Source organism: Channa argus, chromosome 16 (assembly GCF_033026475.1).
Source record: "Channa argus isolate prfri chromosome 16, Channa argus male v1.0, whole genome shotgun sequence".
Classification (NCBI taxonomy): Eukaryota; Metazoa; Chordata; class Actinopteri; order Anabantiformes; family Channidae; genus Channa; species Channa argus.
The window spans coordinates 2118313-2139101 of NC_090212.1; the positions used below are offsets into that span (position 1 = coordinate 2118313).

A 20789-nucleotide genomic window follows, 5' to 3' on the forward strand; every position below is an offset into this window, starting at 1 on the left:
CATTGGCTCCCTGTTCATTTCAAATACTTGTCTTTGTGTGGTTGGCCCACCTTCCATAGGAAATATAAAATATTTTAAAATAAGTTTTATTATAAATCCTGCTCATCTGTAATCATATTTCCATCTAAATGTAATATCAAGTGTAGTATGTTTCCCTCTACTGCTCCACTGTGGGGTGAATATGAGGTGTTAGTTCATTAATATCCATGTATGGGATTTGCTGTATGAACATAAAACTCCCATAATTAAGACTATGTCCAAGTAACTCCATTAGGTAATTTAATGCTACTTAATTTGTGGTAATAACATTTCTAAGATATTGTGACTGTGTGTTTTAATCAAAAGTTAGATTTTATACCCACCTAACCTCAAATGTGGCTCTGGAATCAATTCAGCCGGCTCCCACCACTAGACGGCAAGTGTCTTACTGATTAATTCTCCTATATATTTCAAATCAAACAAATTGCATCACATCCATCATGCTGTGGGTGGACCACAGAGACTGGCATATTGTATTTTTAATAAGAGAAAAATATCAACTTCATTGTAACTAAGGAAACATTACCAAAAGGCCAAAAACGGGTGAACTTTATGTCAGGGGAATAAATAGCAGAAAGTCAGAAGTACAGAGATAGAAAGAGGGATGAAGGGAAGAAAAGAAACACTTACCCAGTAGTTACCTCAGCGGCAACTGAGGCGGAGTGTGGTCTGTGCTGTGTTGTGAACAGCGTGGGCCAATCGACTGTGACACCTCATTTATTACCCTGAACACAGTGGAACAGAGGTACAATGACACTGGCATCAGCCACACTGCAGGCCACCAGCACACAAACAATAGCACAACCCGCTTTCTCCACCAAAGAACCTGAGCTGCACTGATGAGTGATTCAGAGGTTTTTTAGTCACAAATTTAATGAAGAAAATAAACGCTTTTTAGTTTTGTTAATGTTTCCCCCTAAAGCAGAAAATGTATCCCCCACTTTTTAAATATTTTATTTACAATAACCTTTGATACTCTAGGTTTTAGTTGTGTAACAATAGACCCTCAAAAAGGTGATGATACGCATCGTAAAAGTCGAGGGGGCTGTAGCTCAGTTGGTAAAGGCGGTCGTCCACAGACCTCAGGGTGAGTGGTTTGATCCCCGGCCCTGTCTATATGTTGAAGTGTCCCTGGGCAAGACACTAAACCCCTAACAGCCCATTCCCCTCCCCAGCTGTGCAGTGTCGGTCCAAGCCCGGTAGAAATTGGGGAGGGTTGTGTCAGGAAGGGCATCCGGTGTAAAAACTGTGCCAAATCAACATGCAGACAATGATCCGCTGTGGCGACACGGAACTCACGGGATAAACTGAATGAATAAAAAATTCTGCTAATTTAGCAAGAAAATGGTGACATTAGACCAAATAAAGATTATCTGAAGCTTTGTCAATTAAATCTGGTTTAGTTAGATGGCGGTTACCACCACTTACATGCCAACAACATTACAGTCATTACTACCCAACGCTACATTAGTGTTACTGCCAGTGGACATGGTGCAATGTTTGAATTACACACTGAGAACAGACAAAAGTTTTAACTCAGATGACAAGTTTTTTAAAAGATTTGTTACATTTTTTTTTTTTAAATTAAACTACAAAAACAAATAATTTCATTCAAACAGTTTTGTAGTTTGGCCTAGTGTCTTTCAACTGGAGTTCATTTCCACCTCAACTTAAAGTGGACATTGGTCATAGTTCAGGGACATTCTTTTCATATGTATTGTTATAAATGCAGGGATCTGCTGGCTTAAAAAAAAAACAAAATGATTAAAGATTCTGAAAATTGATTATGAACTCTGTAATCTACATAAAAACTAAATGTCTCACACTAAACACATCTTGTTCCTTCAGGATACTTTTCTGAAATGTTACAAAAATCCATATTACACTTAAAATGGATAAGCAGAAAAGCTGGACGTAGGACATTTTGGCGAAGACTTCACAGGTTTTGCTTTAATGCTTGATTCACATTTTTTGGTTAGAAATGAGTAAATGATGATGTGGCCTCCATTGTGGTAATAAACTGCTAAACATGCACAAATGTAGCTTGAAATGTTACCCATCATGCATTAACAACCATTACGTCATTAGTCCCAGAGTCAAATCACTCAATTTCCTCTAAAGCTTCCTGGTTTGGAACTAGACCACGTCAACTGTAAGATGAAAGTAGCTATAGATACATATTGAAGGACAGTTTAGGGTTATAATTTGTCAGATGCACAGATCTGGTTAGTTCGAGAGAGCTGATCTTTTTCCTTTCACTTTATTATGAAATCCAGCTACTGTATATCCTCTTCCTCTTTCCTACGCTGTCAAATTCTCTTTCATTCAGTTTCTCATTCAGTCCCCTCGTTCCTCAAGATGAGTGGTTGGCCGTTCTTTAAATATCACTCTGCCTTTCAGGCTTACAGTATTGCATTGCCACCTTATCCCAAGGGCTGATCCAGTCTGATCAACTGCAAATCTAGACTGCAGTGGAGCTACCGTCACTGATCAGAACTCATCACCAGGGTTCTTTTACGCGGTGACATCAGTTGGAGGAATCTTTTTCTCAGATGATGCCATCTTGTTGCTCACACTGTGCAGTTTGTAATCATGGTAAAACCTGATTTTCCAGACTTCCCCATATGACATCATCTGAACTCCTAATGATGGAAAACTCCTCCAGGTGATGTCATTTGGAGGAGTTTTTCAGCTAGAATTGGATAAATGTTTGAATATAGGAAAGAGGATAGTTTAAAAGCATTACTGCACTTTTACACCCTAAACTAAAGCCATAGGAAGCATGTTGGAATTCGGTGAAGTTGTCATTAAAGAGCCAATATGATTAGTAGGGATACAAGTGTTTGTGTGCTTGTGAGCGTAATGAATATTTTCTGAAGATACTTGGACTTTGGCATATGAGTGTGTGACCTTTCCTCCTCCTCCACTCTACTTTCACAGAAGGTGTAGAAGTGATGGGGAAAGAAAAGCTGAAAGAAAGAAAAGCTGATCTTGTTAACTATGGGAGTCCTGGGTGGGTTTGCTTGATAGATGATGGGCTCCCACTGTGGCTAACACACACACACACACACCACGCTGAGAAAACAGCTGTTTTGTCATCTGAATAAGTAGAAGACATTAGCAGTAGTTTGCATTTTGTGTGTGGATAGGTGACACTGGTCAAGTCCACATTTAACAATTCACACCACAGCTATAGAAAATATGTCCCTTACGTGTTGAGAATATCCTGACAAAACGGAAACTAATTTTAATTCACCTGACGAGGCGTTGCTAATAAGCACAGCTACTATCCCGTTAAAATACTCATTACAATAGCTTGGATGTCCAACTTGTAGTGGAGAAATAGTTTCCTCCTTTCGGACATTTTTGCAATTATGCACTTTGGCTGGATGAACTTCGCAGAGGCAAATTATCAGCAGCCTGATGAGTGAATGTGTCTGTGAGATTGCTGCTGCAGGGATTACAGCATGGCCGAATTTCAGGAAAGAATGAAAGACGTTCTTTTATCTTGTCTGTATTCAGGGTCCAGAAGAGCTGGAGGTAGCAGAGCTTAAGATGTTGAGGTTCTCTTTGGGAGTGACGAGGATGGACAGGATCAGGAATGAGGACATCAGAGGGACAGCTCATGTTAGATGTTTTGGAGATAAAGTCAGAGAGGCCAGATTGAGGTGGTTTGGACATGTTCAGAGGAGAAACTGTGAATATATCGGTAGAAGGATGCTGAGGTTGGAGCTGCCAGGCAGGAGGTCTAGAGGAAGACCAAAGAGGAGATTTATGGATGTAGTGAGGGAGGACATGAAGTTAGTTGGTGTGAGTGAAGAGGATGCAGAGGATAGAGTTAGATGGAGGCACATGATTCGCTGTGGCGACCCCTGAAAGGGAGCAGCCGAAAGAAAAAGAAGAAGATGTTTGATGATGTGTGCTTCTCATGCAGTCAGAGTTTGGGAAATCTTGTGAGGGCAGTGTGCAAATACATCAAGTCCAAAAACTGCCTCTACATCCGTTTGGTACAGACGTCCATGTTTCTGTCCAGATCATTTGTAATAATTTGAGCAATGCTCTTAGTGCCATTATTAGGTCAATTGTCCAGTACAGCACATTCTCTTCAGTAGCCGAGTGTCTCAGTTTAGAGACTTAATTAAAATATATGTAAATATGCTTGTCTTATACTGACAAGTACACAAACGACTAACTATATTCGGCTTTTACCTGAACTTATACTGTGTGTTTGACATACACTGAGACGTATATAGACAACATGTAGTATTCTGCTATTTATTTGAGATGAGGTCTAGGCTCTGACTAGGCCGCTTTTTTATGTTGGTACATGGTTTTCCTTTTTACATTATATGGGTGGTTTTGCCAAGCGTAGGGTTTGTGCTAAAATGTTGTTTTTGGAGAATAGTGGATTCCTCCATTGTGTCCTGCCATGGATACTGCCATGGTACTTTCTGGTACTTTCTGTGCCTATGCTTTGCATATGGTTGATTCATGAACATAGATGTTACCTAACTCCAACTAATCCTTCAAGTCTTTAGCTGTTACTCTAGGTTTATTTTTTAACCTCACTGAGCATTCTGTGTTGGGCCTTTGTACTGATTTTGGTTGGTTTCCCACTTGATAGATGAAGATTAACGACTTTCGGGACCAGCGCCAAGGACGCCCCTTGTGGCTGGGCAGGGCCACACCTGGTGGGATGGGATTTTAAGCCCAATGCTCCACCACTGAGCCACCAGGCCCCCTATTTCTACGGAGAGTAGAGACAATACCAAATGGTCTTCATTTATATACAGCATGTCAAACTTGACGGATGAATTTCTAAAGTCTTTGAGATTACTCTGTAACTCTTTCTAGCTACATGCAAATCAACACCTCTTGATTGTAGGTCACAGCTGGTGCACAGTTTGAAAGTCAAAGTAGTTCTAAACCACACCTGCATTTACATTTCATTAATTGAACTCCAGTTGACATATTTAATGGGTTTGTTGGGTTGGGTTTGTAATAAAGACATGAAGGATCATGACTGCTTTTGTTTTATCATCTTAAAAAATATAGTGTTTGTTGATATTAGTGACTTTGGTGAAGATCACCTTTCATGCCCAGTTTCTACAGAAAATCAGGACATTTCAGTGCCATAACTTTTTCTTGACTGTACTTCTTTGCTAAAGTATATTTAGCTTACCCTTAAGAAGTATACTTGTTTTATTCTAAAAAAAAAAGGAGCTATATTTTCAGTTTCCTTGATATGTACTTATTTGAGATATACAAAAAAAAAAAAAAAACATACATATTACATTATATTTGTCCCATACTGTAACTTTTATATACAATATAATATACAAAATATTACTTTCATCAAACGCTTTTGAGGAAAGTAAAAACCTGAGGTTCTACAGCTGTCAAAGGAAGAAGTCCGAGTTGAGTTTAATCTTTAGCTAAACCCGAATTTAAATACCAGGATCGAACCTTTACGCCTGCTATATGGCTGCTTAGTGCGCAGTTTTGCATGCTGACACCATTGTACAATAATACCAGCTTCAAGGTACATTATGGGGCAGCTGTAGCTGTGGTTGGTAAGGCAGTCATCCACGGACCACAGGGTCAGTGGTTCAATCCCCCGTCCTGGCTATATGTCATCCTGTCTCTGGGCCCCTAACAGCCCATTCCCATTCCCAGCTGTGCAGTACCGTTCCAAGCCTGGCAGAAATTGGGGAAATTGGGCCCAGTGTCCAGCTGGTTTGAAAAAGGAGGTGGGACTGATTTCCCGTTGAGGAAATAATGTTTGCAACACAAACATGCAACACAAAAAGGGAGTTTCTGAGTGAGTACTGTGACTCACAGCTTTGTGGATTGCCTGATTAGGTTTCTACAGTAACGCCTGCAGGCTATCCATACCCATGCTTTTTAATGTCCCATCATGCTTTTTGGCCACACAATGGATGTAAATTTTGCCAGGCTGATGTTTGGTCTGACTGCTGAATTGCAGACTGTTAAGCTAGATTTATATTTCTAAACAGTGCATTTGCTCTGTCTCTAATGACCATCTGAGCACATCTGCTCAGTTAAAGTTGGACAAAAATTAATTCTGGCCTGCAAATCTGCTGGAGCCAGCTAGAGATTTCAACATGTAAAACACACTTGAATTTGTGACTATGCCAATGACAGAGACCATGTGGGAACAGCAAAAGCTGTGGTGATGTAGGCTGCAATTCTTGACAGAATTTTCTTATTTTAATTTATATTATTATTCTTACTGGTATTTACTCTTTGGGAGTGTTTGTATAAAAATGGATGTAATTCCTGAATTGGGTAATGCCACACCCTGTCACGCCTACTGAATTAAAGATGTCTGAAGTCTTTTATTTTCACTTACTTTCATTACATCTTAAATGTTGTGTACAAAGGACAAATGCCAAAAATCATTGTTTCAATATTTATGGACATACTGTAAGCGTGAAAAACACATAACATACTTGCTAGTAGAATACATTTACCAGGCCAATGCTTTATGTCTTATTGGGATAAACTGATTTAATTATCACAACACTGGTTATGGGTCTTCCCCAGGCCAACATAAACACCAATTTTCAATAAGTAAAAGAAAACAGTCTGTACTATTATTGAGATTATAAATGTTCGCCACAGTAGCTACAGGACAAGCCACAACAATATTTAGCAGTATATGATATTGTATGCTAAACAGTATTATTTTAAAAATTATATTCAGCCAAGCTTGACTCAGCTTTGTAGTTTTATTATGTAAGTGGTGCTAAAACTACAAATCCTGTCCTCTACTATATATATATATAGAAAAAAAGCAGAGTCATACAAACCTTTAAAATTAGACCATATTGGCACTCGACACTGCTCTTTTTGGCAAAACCAAAACTAATATGACATGTTGGTTGACGGTTCACAGTATGCAGCTGTGACATGCAGTGTTTTTTTTATTCAGTGCAGCTTAGCACCCAACAACAACATGTGAATGAAATAGTGTATATACCACACTGTATTTGTGTGTCGTCATCGCCTTAGATACTGTACGTCACTGTAACCAGGCAACAGACTTTTGACTACTGGTATGAAAGTTTTTCAGCACTGCCCACTATGACTGCGAAACGAAACAAAAGAGAGAAAGATCAGCGGGAATGTAAAAGCTGAAAAAGAACTGTTAATGACTAACCATAAAGATCAACACTTCATGTAGCAGTGACGCAGAACATACCATAACAATATGTATATAACGACCTAAGAAAAACAGAATTTATGTATTTTGCTGGGGAGCTGGAATGAATCAGCAGTCTATCATCATCAGGACTGGACTACTGATCACCTCCATAGCAGACCTGATCTATTTGTTTGGTCACATGGAGGTGAAAGTCATGCTGCGCTAATAACTGATCTGGCAACTGGCTTTTTGGTTGCACTGCAATCTTGTCTTTTAGGATAGTTTATAGTATTTAGGACTGTTCTTGTGATGTTATGATTAATATGATACATAACTGCCAATTGTTTGAGATCCCTAGCCCTGGTTAATTGATTACACATGATTGTTTTCTCATTTTTTGAGGGCGTGTTAGTCTGTTTGATTAATTCATGTGATTTGTTTTATGCCCCCATCATATTATATTTGAATCGTATCAATCAAGAATATCTTTCTTCTAAATCTTACTAATAACAATGTTATATTCAAATTCATTTCAAACTGAAAAAGAAATAAAAGGAAATAAATAAATAAACAAACAAATACATAAATAAAACTCACCCAATCCCTGTGAAGTCTATGTTGCTGTCCAATTGCCACCATGACTTTTCGGCCAATTTGACATACACTTGCTATGTGTTCCTGACATACACTGTGTGCCAGAGCTGTTATACAGAGCTTGCTGGAGAAGCGCTGCACAGTTACAGTTACTTTCTTTCTTAAAGAAAATCCTGGTAAATGATGGGTCCACTTATGGCAAGTAAAGAAGAAATTTTACATTTTTGACAGTGTATAAATTTTGTAGACAGGGTCCGAAATAACCACGTGCAAGCAATTTTCCATTTAGCAAGTGAATCTCAGGAGACCACCTGCCACACTGGATACTGGCAGGCAAATGTTTGTAGCAGGATAGTTAGTGAGTACCGAGTTATTTTGTGTGACTGGTGTGTGACAGATGCCACAACACTTCTCTCTTTTCTATTTTCCCTCTTCTTGTCATAAGTGGACCTATCATTACACAAAATCCAGCGTTTTCCTTTGTCTGTCATAGGCGTTCGAGGACGGTGCAGTGCGTAGAACATCCAGATTGTGGAAACACTAAGTGTAGAATTTTGAGATTTTGAGAGCTATATTCAGGCTATTACTCAAATATAAATGTAGTGAGTTCATTAACTGCTGATTAAGATTTTAAATTAATTTTGCTTAAGTTTTGCTCACGAAGTTTGTATTAAATATACACCACATATCTTATTTTCTAAATATTTTCTAAATACTGGAAAAATGTATAAGTAGATAGAAATTCATAATTTTGTCTCATAAAAAAAAATACTTGACAGTAATTCTTTCATTTACCGGCCACTTTTTCAGTGAGCCAAAAATTTAATTTCTGACCATTTTTGTGGGAACCAGAGAGCTGCTATTAATATGCAGGATATTCCTCGACTTTCCAGGAGAGGCAGCGTGGGTAAACTGTTTTGCACCACATACAACATTGTGGCGGAACACAAACCTATGGCATTGACAGGCAAACACTTTTTTACCATAAACACACCTGGAGAACAGCTGAAATGCAGAGACAGCAGACAAGACAAATCACTGTAACAGAGGCTGTGGCATCCATAGGCAAGTTAAATAAGCATAGTTAGTGGCAAGTTTAGTATAAATCACAAAGTGACAGAGCTGTGCTTGTTTGTTTGCATGAAAAATTGTATGTGGCTGTTTGTATACATATGTGTGTTACTTCACATACTCAGAAAACTGAGGTTTATTCACACTAGAGCAAGTTGCACTTGTATAGGAGGTGTGAGGAATGATAAGTTTGCCTTTTAAATTAAATTGCAACAATTTTTGGAATATCCAATTATTACCACTTTAGCAATTTGTTGAAAAAATGCCTAAAACCCTTTTCAGAAAAAATTGAGTAAAATTAGACTTTTACATGCAACAGATTTTTGCTAAATTTTGCAAAAATCCTAAAAAAAAATCATAACCATAATGGCTTTTCATAAAATGTGAGTTGACAAAAAAATCTATCTTGACTAAATCTTTGGTCTTTGAACTTTTTAGCTCTATTTTATATTTTTTTCAACAATTCTGGTTGAACTAACCCCAACCCCACATTTTGCTTTGGATGAGTGCACAGTTCTTTACCCATGTATCTTGAGTAAATACCAGTGGTACAATCATTTGCTGATCTCAAATGTTAACTAGACAAACAGGAAAAGTTGTGATGTTGAGGTAATGGGTAAAAAACAAAAGCAGCCAAGTGTTCCCTTGGTTTTCCAAGACAGTATGTATCCTTACAGTTACATTGACTGAAACAGTAACACAAGTTGAGCTTATTCAGTGTATTATCACCCCCCAGACAACCAACAGTCGCAGCCTGTTGTAAAAGGTTCTGTCTGATGTGTCTCAGTGTAGAAATGCTAGCAGAGTGGTGAGCCAGTGTACCACAATGGAGCTCTTTACCCACAAAACCAGTTCATATATATCCAGCCTCCACAAGTTGAGGGACTCTTCAAGCTTGATCTGCAGACGTCTCTTCATGGACTGAGCTTTACTCCTCTTGTGCCTGTCAAAAAGCAGCAGCAACAACATAAGGACAAAACTGGGTTGATTTATCAAAATTCCTAAATGCTCTTGAATCTAGTTTCCAAATGATTCATTTCAAAACACAAAGTATATTATGACATTGAGGTACTTTTGAACTTTGTAGATTCACAGTCAGTGTTCTACAAAACTTAAGTCCTTTCTTAAAAGTTAAGAGATTTTTTGTAAATAGAGTAAAATTGATAAATCGATCTGACATTCATATGCCATAATATTTGAATGTAAAATCAAATCTTTACCAGCATCAACATCAGTGATTTTTACACATTAATGCATCAATAACTTTATCCCAATATTATATATGTCGTTCTGCAAAATAAAACATTTTACACTGCGCACTTTTTTTGATTATTTGAGAAACAACAAAATTAAATGAATGCTGATCATTTCTATAAGGAAATAGTCAGAAATCTGATTTCTGAAGTGGTTCTCTGCGGTCCATGTATCTGTACATAGATTCAGCTTAACTGCAGGAGCCTTATTGATGATGCACATGTGAAACAAATTTACGTTGTCAACAGCAAAACAGTGTTTAAAGTCACTCAGTTTTACTGTACTTTGCACCTAAGGTAATACCACTTGATGGTATTTTAACTGTAAAAACATGTCAGTTTGAGTATTACGTCTATGGTAAAAAGTAGTCCCAATTGTTGACGTGTAGTGAAGATTATCCAGAGTTTCTGCTTCTGAACACACATGAAATTAAGAGTTTGTTTGAGTGACCCTTCAGCACAAACATCAATCTCGCTCTGTCATTGTGTTTGTAGGGTGTAATGACTCTTGTAGCCAGGGGGGCTGTTAATAAGGAAAAAGACTGAAGTTTCTTTTGTTTGTTTCTGGCCCACCTGTTTGAAAGTAATTGTCTACATCTGGCAGTCTGTGGAATGTGGAGGAAATCTGTAAAGATTGTGCAATCTCCACACAGCACGCGAACACAGTGTGAGTTGTAAAACAGGCTTTTACTGGTGTGAAACAGCAGCAGTGCGTATGGAATGGTAGAGTTGAGATGTGGGAGTGAGGTGGAACTGCAGGATCCCCTGGTGCCCGGATTACATTACTACCCGTAGCACTTGCTGGTTAATATTTTATAAGATGTGCTTATTCAGACAAGATCTTCCTCTGTCAGCAATATAGCACCAGGAAAGGTAGAGACTCTATAAATGTGTGTGAGTGTGTGTCCAGAGACCTGTCCTTCAGCCATCAACTATGAGCTCAAATGACAACCACATCCATCCTTCCCCAAACTATAGTGGTAAATTTCTATTTTTCTTCCAAAGCCACTTACTTGTCAGTTTAGTTTCTCTTTAGTTATGATACATCTCCTGTCTCAACATCTTCTGTCTCAACATTTCACTACACCGATCAACACATGTGAAACTTGTCTGTAGCAGAATAATACCCTTCTGCAACAATGCTTAAACATTCACAGTAAGTTCAAACAAATATACTTTCTAAATCAGAGCACTTGTGTGTTACTTCATAGTGACTGTTAACCCACAACAGACTTCAAATGCAAACAGCTCCAGACCTTTTATCTGCTTACTTGTAAATTAACTAATGAGGGAATACACACACCTGGCCACGGAGCGTATGCAGCAACGGGATATGTTGATGAAAGATGAGGAGGATGCTCTGGTCTCTAAGGTGGTCTCAATGCCCCTCAGCAGGTCGTTGGTCTTCAGCAGTAGAAGCATCTGACGAGGCACTCGGTTCAACAGTTCACTGATCTGGGGCAGGTATAAAGATGCATTGGTCCGGATCTCAATGTCCTGCCAAGGTAGACAGACAGAAAGACATGCTACATATTTAGTGGTTGCGTTGTGCCCTCTTGAAAATATCATTTGCTCTTCACTAAGCTGAACGGTAATTCAGAGTGGTCTCTCTCACGATTAGCACGGTCAAAGTGCATGACACAGGGCAACCAAAGGGCCCGACACTGACCAGACTAGTAGGAAAATTAGACTCAATCACACATACTGCTTCCACAATTACTAGCCTTCTCATTTGGCAGAGCTATCACAAATGACACTGGCCACTCCATAAACCCTATAGTTAAGGAAGGGATGCAGAAAAACTGAATATTGAAGTGCAGAAGGGAGAGATGAGAGTTAAGGGAGGAGAGAATGAAGAAAACAGTATAGGGGATGGATGGGTAAATTAAAACAATAGCACTGTGTTTTGCATCAGCATATTTTAAATGACTGAGCATCGAAAGACGAAATGATGATGGTTGCTTAAATCTCCACGTGAACTTAAGTGTCCTGCTCTACTCGACTTCAAAGGCCTCTGCATAACAGGCCCATATTACACTATTAGACATGGAGCAAAGTGTACTTCAGGCTTACAAACACTTTAGGAATCTTCAGACAGGAAGTATAAACCAGAGGTGCATAATCTGGATCATAAGAGTGACTGGACAACTGTGAAATTATGAGTTAATTGGAAACATAAGGGAGTACATACTTACAAACAACACATTAGTCTTATGTGTCCTTGCTAATGAAGCTCAGAGTAGTTTGATTTATCTTTTAAAAAGTGTTAAATTTAAACACACACGCTATACTGGTACTAAATTTAGTATCATTTGTGCCATACACCATGTCTAAACAAAGAAAACATTTGGAAAAGGCATAAAACAAAGAATCCAAAAATGCTTGAGATATCAAGCTAGTTCTTGAGATCTGCATTTTGGCTGATAGGAAGCACCTGACATACGAGTGGAGCTGAAAAGGAATTTAGGTGTTGTGGAAAAAGGAAAATGATTGCATTGGGCAGGATTTTTTTACAAATTGGAGCATGTTGTACAAACCCTGTATCCAAACACTTCACAACTCCATGTTAAATACAGAATGATTTGCAACTCACTTAAAACCTATTTTTCAACCTATTTTTTGTACTGAAAATAGTACAAAGTCCTTGATCATGCAGCATTAACAGAGATAATTATATCATGGAAACCACTGCATGGGCTCAGAACGCCTCTGAAAACCACCGTCAGCAAACAGAGTTTGCCTCTAACCAAATGTGGTGACCCACTCGCTTTTTTGAAAAAGTCGCTAGAGGGGTCTTAATACTAGCTAAATGTAGTGACAAAGTTGCCAAGCTGGCAACACTGATCACCACTGGCTCATCAAGTTTTACAGCAGCGCACTGTTTGAGTGACAATTGTCAAATAATCCTTTTGTGTAAGAAGGAGGTGTGACACTTATAAATTTGACTGGATATATATGTAAGTTGGTTTTCCAAGTGACCACTCAAATTTGCCTAATTACCTTTTTTAAAATAATATGAAAGATTAATTAACCCTTTTGCAAGCTACTTGGAAAGTGATGTGTTGGAGACCCCTGCTTTAGATAAAAGCATCTTCCAGATGACTAAATGCAAATGTAATGGAAATTGATATAATTGTCATTATGTTTACCATAGCTTTTTAAAATACACTCTTTTATTTTTGAATGACTGTACTAACTCAAGGTGCATTAATATTATGTTACTCTTCGTGTAAGTTTGCATCCCCTTATATGACATTTCATTGTAAGGGGATGCAAAGTTAACCCTAACCCTAACAAAGTAGTGATGCACTTTAAGCTAGTTTATCATTACACGTAGCAAAAATGATCAAGAAAGTTATATTAAAATAATAACATTAATGTCAGATTGCATCCTTCTCCATAAATTACAGTAATTAAACACTAACTTTAACTGTTGATAAAGGAACATTTGTACTAGCTCAATGTGCATTAAATATTAGGTTCATTAAAAAAAAAAATTTTTCATTTAAAAATAAGTGAATGCTAATTTTTGCACCACACTATATATGAGGCTGCAGAAGACTTAATCAAGACAGATCTTGATTAAATGCATTAAGACTAACAATCTACTGACTTTGGAACACCTTATTTTCCAAAATCTACCTTATCTAAATACTAAATGCTAATTCTAAAATAAAAGTTGATGCAAAACTAATCTGAGATCAGCTGAACATACAGAATCTCACTATTGTTAAAACTGCAGAAACACTCAGTCCACTCTGGTTGTATAGAGATGTTACAGAGTGATGCCTCCTAACTCCAATAAATGATCTTTCCCCAGCAGATTGCAAAAAGCACAGTCAACTGACACCAGAACGTTTCAGTTTGGCCTGTTATTAACTTTAACCTTTGAATTAATGTTAGTTAGTGACAGCTACTCTGACCTGATGTTTGACATTTTAACTGGAAACAGCAGAGATCAGTACAGGGCAGAGCCAGCTAGCAGGTTTTTGTACTGAGGTTTGCTAACAACAGTAAAAAAAAAAAAAGTGCAAACTCCACACTAATGCACTCTTATTTCTCTCATGTAATGTTTGCTCACACTTTGATATGACCTTTAGCACAGGAAAACTAATGTTGCACCTGCAATGTGTAAGTAAAACCCACTCCCTGATGATCTGGAGAAGAAACAGATGCCCCAGAAGTGTATTTCTGTGATTTACTTTGGTGACCTATTTGGACATTAACACTAACACGTGTTCAACCCCGTGTTAAAGAGGAGAGCTAGCATCTAACTTGTTAATGCACAAAAGTCAGCATCTGTGCCTTAGTGCACACAACATGGATAACTTGCACATCTGTGAAGGCTCCATTAATGCTAAGGTTAATGGAGCAACATATGCTGCAATCCAGATTAGTTGTTTTGCAGGGAAAGCTTTGCTTTTTGCAGCAACACAATGCCAAACCACATTGTGCACAGATAACGACAGCATAGCTCTTAGCCCAGGCGTTAAACTGGCCTGCCTGCAGTCCAGCGCTGTCACCCACAAAAAACATTTGGCCCATTAAGATGTGAAAATATGACAAAGGAGGCCCAGTTCCTCAGTTCCCAAAAGAAGACGTTATGCAACAAAGTTAAGATTTACGTTCATAAACCAATCTTTTTGAAAACATCTAGGTGGTATTAATGTTTTGGATAATTGGTGTACTGTATGTTGTACTGTGTTTTTAGCTGGACAACAATGTGACTGTGGCCAAGTACTGTAACTACCTGTCTACCTGTTGTCTCAAACATAAAACACTGGCAATTTCAAATGTACTCCTATATTAGAAAGGGATAATCAGTAGCATTCGTCACTGTATGTCTCTAGAACCTCCGAACATATAACCAGACTCTCTGGTGGAAGTCCCTTAGGACATGGTTCCCAAGAAAAAACCATTGAGAAGGTGTCAGTGAATTTCAAACCCCATCATGCCGACGCCATCTTTGAGCAGAGTGAGGGTATCCTTTTCCCAACTGCCTGTTACCTTGTGACTGAAAATTCATACTACGGAATATACCTGGTCCATCTCCATGACATCCTAACAACTCAATTAGCTGAACAAAAAGAAAAAACATCTGGAAAATTATTTGAGCGGCAGAAGAAATCAAACGTTTTTTGAAATTGTAAATTGCATTTTTTTTAACAAAGGACATTTAATAAAACATTAAATTCTAGTTTAGTAGTCGTTACTTTATTTTGTAAAACAAAAAATTGTATAGAAAGGAGGCCTGTACATTTTCTTTTATAGGCACAAGTATTGGTATTTCACCAGGCAGTTTGTGTGTGTGTGTGTGTGTGTGTGTGTGTGCATTTGTGTGCATGTGACAGCAGCATTGGTAGAGTCTGTCCAAAGAAATAAAGAATTGACAGGAAAAGAGAGAGACGGACAGCCAGCCAGCATCCTGTCACAGATAAACTCACTCTGTCTCTGCTCTCTGTCTGTCCGTCTCAGTCTCATGCCTCGAGGAAGTGTTATAAAATAACAACACTGATGCAGCAAACAGCATCTGATTCAACTACAGTGAAAAAAAGAACAAAAGGTAACCATCTCATAGGGGCATAAGTAACAAGTGCTTATAATATCATGTGTTAACACTGGAGTACAAGGAATCCTTGACATTAGGGCCTATTTTAGATACTAGTTCAGCTTTGGGGCTTTGGGTATGTCCACTCTAAGCTTACTAACAATGAGAACTATATTTAAAAGTGAGAATGATGACTCCAGGTTCTATTCAAAATAAGCCTTTATTAAAGAAAAATTTCTGTTTTTTTTTTTAAATTTTATTTTATTTAATAGTATTTTAAACAATCGCCATACAGACGCTAAAACCAGCAATGAAAGGCCTCCATTCACTGCAACCTGATTGATTTTGTGCCGTAAAACTTTTGTTGATGTCCGATGACAATTAAAAATAAATCAAACAGACACAGCACCAAAACACTTGGAGAAATTGATTACCAAATGCTCAGAATTACTAAATAAATCTCTGCAATTTGTTTATTAATTCTTAGCATTTGGAATTTAAATTAAAAACCCCGTGTCAATGAGAACTGACCGTGCAGGCCAGGCACAAATCACCTAAAAATAAATCATCACCCTTTTTTGGTCTAGCAGAGATTCCAAAGTTAAATCTGCAACTTAGACTGCACACGCACAGGCTTGGCACTACACTTGGATTTAAGATTTGCTTATTTTACGTTCAATTTGAAAGAAACGTTCCAGGGGCTGAATGCTTATTTCCAGTATTAGGAAAAACAAAATGCAGCAGAGACTGTAACTGATGTTGTGCGCACACATGCAGTCGAGGAAAGGGCAAAATGAGACTAACCTCCGAACCCCCAAACAGAAATAAACTCAGCAGTGCACGCTGACATCCAATAAACAAATGTGTATTTGTTTTTAAAGAGAGATGTCTAGAATGTCAACCATGTGGAGGCAAAAGTGTGTGTGTATGAGACAAGGTGCATAGATTATAAGTAAAATAATAAATGATAACTTTAAATAATTCCTAACCAAAAACAAGTGGAGGTTAAAACATCAATCATTAAATACAAATAATTGTAAAAATCTCTGCTGACACACAGTAAGTGTTTTTTTTGACCATTGAAGGTACAGACGAGATCAGTCAAGCTGTCACACACCTACAGTAAATTGGCAGCTATTTTAATAATCGATTTAAGCACATTTTGACTATTTTCAGAATTTTTGAAAAACAATCAAATTATTAATGGAGAAAATAGTCTGCAGATTCGCAGCAGTTAGATTAAAAAAAGTTCAATAGACTCCACCTCTATCACCTTAAAACTCTGCTTCGACATTATTAGTTAAATAACAATAATCTTGTAATATTATATAGGTTTTGTTATCCAGGCAACAACTAAATTACTACATGTGTTAGCTGTGTGTGGAGCACAAAAAATAAAAACTTTGAATTCATTAGATGCAGTGTTTTAAGGCAGTTTTGATGGCAGAAAATGAGAGAACGCTCATTACAACCATAGGAGATTTGAGACTTGACCTACAGTCAACTTTGCCCCAAAATACTTTCTATCGCTCAAAAACTCGAGACTTGACTTGGACTTAAAAAAAAATATTTTTAAGCATCTTTGGCATCTGCAGCACATATAATAAACTGGTGGCCGTAGGATTCTTTTATTGCTCGTTACAGACTTGCCCTGTGCCAGTGATCTTAGGGCAAGTTGGTGTCATCAAATATGACCAACTTGGAAAACTAGTTAGGGACCACTGGTCCTGTGTCAGAAAAAAAGCTGTCTAGTCAGAGCAGGGGATGTAAATTATGCCCTCAACACAACACATCCCCAGAACTACAAACTGATGAGAGGCCAGCGACTGACAACTACCTGTGTGGGTGAATGCACTCTTACTGCGACTTTCTGCATTGGCAGAGACATTCCCATTAAACATAATTAGCTCATGCAGAGCAGTTGCATATAATGTATTTTTAGAAGACTGGGTTGTGCTATAAAACCTTCCTGACTCATTTTCCTTGACTATCTGCAAACCTTTCTGAGCCTCCTCTCTCAGTTACTTACCACCTCTTTATTTGTTCTTTATTTACTTAAAAAATCCAAACCAAGAGTTAGTAGGCTAAAGACATAACCATTTAACATAATACCCCATCACAAACCCTCAGCCACCCCCTGTCCAAATAACATGGGGCTGGGAGTTCTGAAGTGCTCTGCTGATTCTTGCTTGGGGAATAACAATTAGTAGCAATTATAGGAGGTTGGTTAGCAGGCCTCACAGCTGTCAGCAGGACACAGAGAAGGCGACAGTGCTCTCATTTGCATCTGAAAGCTTCAATAAGGACATATTGTATTGCGAGTGGTGCGATAATAGACAGCGTAAAAGGCAAAGGGAATGCAGTTGGGGGGGGCAGAATCTGTGGTGATTTTTCTTTTCTACCCAGGGTAATAAAGAGTCGGCAGGATGATTTTGTACAGCAGTCAGCAGACATTAGAACATGGTGGGCAGAGACAGAAGAGACAGAGAGGAAGAATGTCACAATCTGCTTTAGGATCTGCTATTACCAATGCTGCAGAGTGGGAAAATGCAAGTGTACTCAGCAATAAATTAATTTTACTAAGCAAATGCACATAAAATTACTATAATAATTATATTAATATAATCAACTTTACCTACAAAACTTATCAAAAACAGACTTACACAGATCAAATAATTTATACATAATGGATAATGAAAGTCCTGCAGCACAATAAGATAAAAATAAACCAGCCCACCATTAGTATAAAAAACATATAAAGACCCAACATTAAGATAATGAAATGATGATTAAAGGGGTGAAATAATTAGAATTAGTTAGAAAAGGTACAACACATAATAAAAGATACATTTTGAAAGTGATTTAAATCATTTTGTGATGATTCTGCAACTCTCACACTGTCATGCTGGGAGTTCCTGAGTTTAACGGGGTCCCAACTGGAAAGGCTTGTTCACATTTAGTCTTGAGACTGATCTTAAGAAAAGCCAGAAGAGCCCTGCCTAAAGATCTAAGGATATGCTCAGGCTTGTAGGGATGTAGTGACATAGCTCAGGGCCAAGTCTAGAAGTGCTTTAAATCCTGTTAAGTGCTGTGGCCAGATCCCAGGGCAAATACATAGGTACTGTACAGTGATTCACAATTAGATTAACACACAAAAGTGTGTGCTGTGGGAGAAAATGGAAGAACCCAGGGGAAGCCCACTCAGGCATGGAGAGAACCTGCAAACTCCCCACAGAAAGGCCATAGCCAGCTGGCAGATTCAAACCCATCTCTTTCTTGCTTTAAACACGAAAAGTGAATTCACTTATATTTTAACTAAATTATAGTTTACTGAGTTAATCTTTAGAACATTAACACAGTAAAACCTGTTTCACATATGAACTCTTGACAATGTCAGGAGAATTCAGCCTCGGACATTGTCCAGAGTTGCATTTAACATATGTAAGACAGTGGGAAATCGTCCAGCTGAGAAGAGTCCTTGTGTGTGAAACTCAGTGTTTCAGTGTGCGATTATCATGGACAGGAGGCACAACATGATAGAAAACTTAGGCTGCCGAAAACAGTGTTTTGTTTACTGCACATCGGGGCTGGACATCTAATATATAATATAAACATTGTACTAGGGGGCTCGAAGGATAAAGTCTGGATAATGTCAGCAGCATCTCACTCAGACATTTGCGTCCACATATACAACTCTTCCTAGAAAAGTCAGGACAATGTCAGTATTAAAGTGCATTAAAGTGCATGACTGAAAGGGGCTTTGTAGCTTACAGTAGATGATTGACTGCCTACTAGGGGTGGGAATATCTGCAAACTGAAATCAGATAAACTGCAAATGCAACTGGCAGCAAAAAAAAAATTTAAGTTTGCGGACTCTACCTTTTTGGAACCCACTACCAACAATAGGCGATCGCGAAACATTATCTATAAAAAGCACGCAACATGGAAACACTCTAATTATTGCTAATTAGCACATTGCTAATCACCCATGATAGAAGAACATCTCTGCACTGCAGTCTCAACCAACACAGGCATTTATGGAGGAAACAAACATCAGAGCCAATATATGAAATACACAGTCAGATCATTTTAACAGGAACTTTTACTGCAGCTTTGCAAGAGAGAGAACAAGAAAGAGCTTGAATCTGCTCTGAGAGCTGCCCTCAACAGAACAATTATAGTACACTGATGAAGAATATTTTCCATCATAGTTTTTATTGGTAAAACTGAAATTTGTATGTTTACATGAATAGTATTTACAAATGGGAAAATCACACTCATCACTGTGCTGCTGAAATGCAGGAATGAAACCAGGGTAGGGTAAACCAGGGTAGGGTAGCAAAAGTGTGTGACACACTATCTGCAAATGTTTAATATAAACATCCCATTGGGAGTATGAGGAATCATGCTGAGCCTCTTCAAATATCAAATAATGCTTTACATTAAATACTTTCTTGATACAAGGGTCTATGGGCCTGAACCTGGGCTGAAGTCCAACATTGTCCACTGGGCTAAAAAATTGCTGTTGTAAATGTTGTGGGTTTGGTCTTTTGGGTTCTCTTCTGTGACATGATGTTAAACCGGTTTTGCTAGCAGGTAAACCATCTTGAGTAGAATCTTTGGCTGAACTAAACATGCTGCAAAGACAAAACACTGCAACATCAAAAAACTGAAAAGTCACACAATAGGGTGGATGGTAGGAAGCCATAATTGTAATAGAAATCGAATAAGGAGGTTTATTGTTGTCATTGCCAGACATGCCAATATGACTGGTCATTGTTTTTTTTTCCCCACAATTGTTTTCCAGGGCCCCCAACATTTGCCCTGTTTGTCTCTCCTGAAAATACTGTACATTAGAAAACCCTTTCTTTATATGCAAATCATTTTGCAAATATTTTTTATTATTTGTGCAAAACATTAAGCCCTAAATCTACAGAATATTTTAAATGTGTTTTAGTATTGGAGGTAGTAAAACAAAACAGTCAATTACAATGGCCTCTAGTTTGATTAATTTATTGCCCTACTGCTTGGTCCTAGACAAAATATAATTGTCTTGTCAAACCATCACCTTGTTTTTTCTTTTCTTTTTTTTTTTGGAATAATGACATAAATACTT

At 38.0% G+C, this 20789-nt stretch overlaps 1 protein-coding gene across 5 annotated transcripts in view; it reads right to left on the bottom strand.

Annotated features, from left to right (window-relative positions):
- Positions 1–6458: 6458 nt before the first annotated feature.
- Positions 6459–20789, bottom strand: part of adck1 (aarF domain containing kinase 1) — a 60958-nt gene continuing 46627 nt past the window's right edge. For 4 of the 5 annotated variants that reach the window (XM_067480275.1, XM_067480276.1, XM_067480274.1 and 1 more), the window contains 2 exons: positions 11429–11622; positions 6459–9815 (listed from right to left, as the gene is read on the bottom strand). In XM_067480275.1, coding sequence (XP_067336376.1) covers positions 9656–9815; positions 11429–11622 — 354 coding nt within the window. In that variant the 3' untranslated portion in view covers positions 6459–9655. Of the gene's footprint in view, positions 9816–11428; positions 11652–20789 lie in introns of those variants that run through there. The other variant, XM_067480278.1, reaches the window with a different exon arrangement.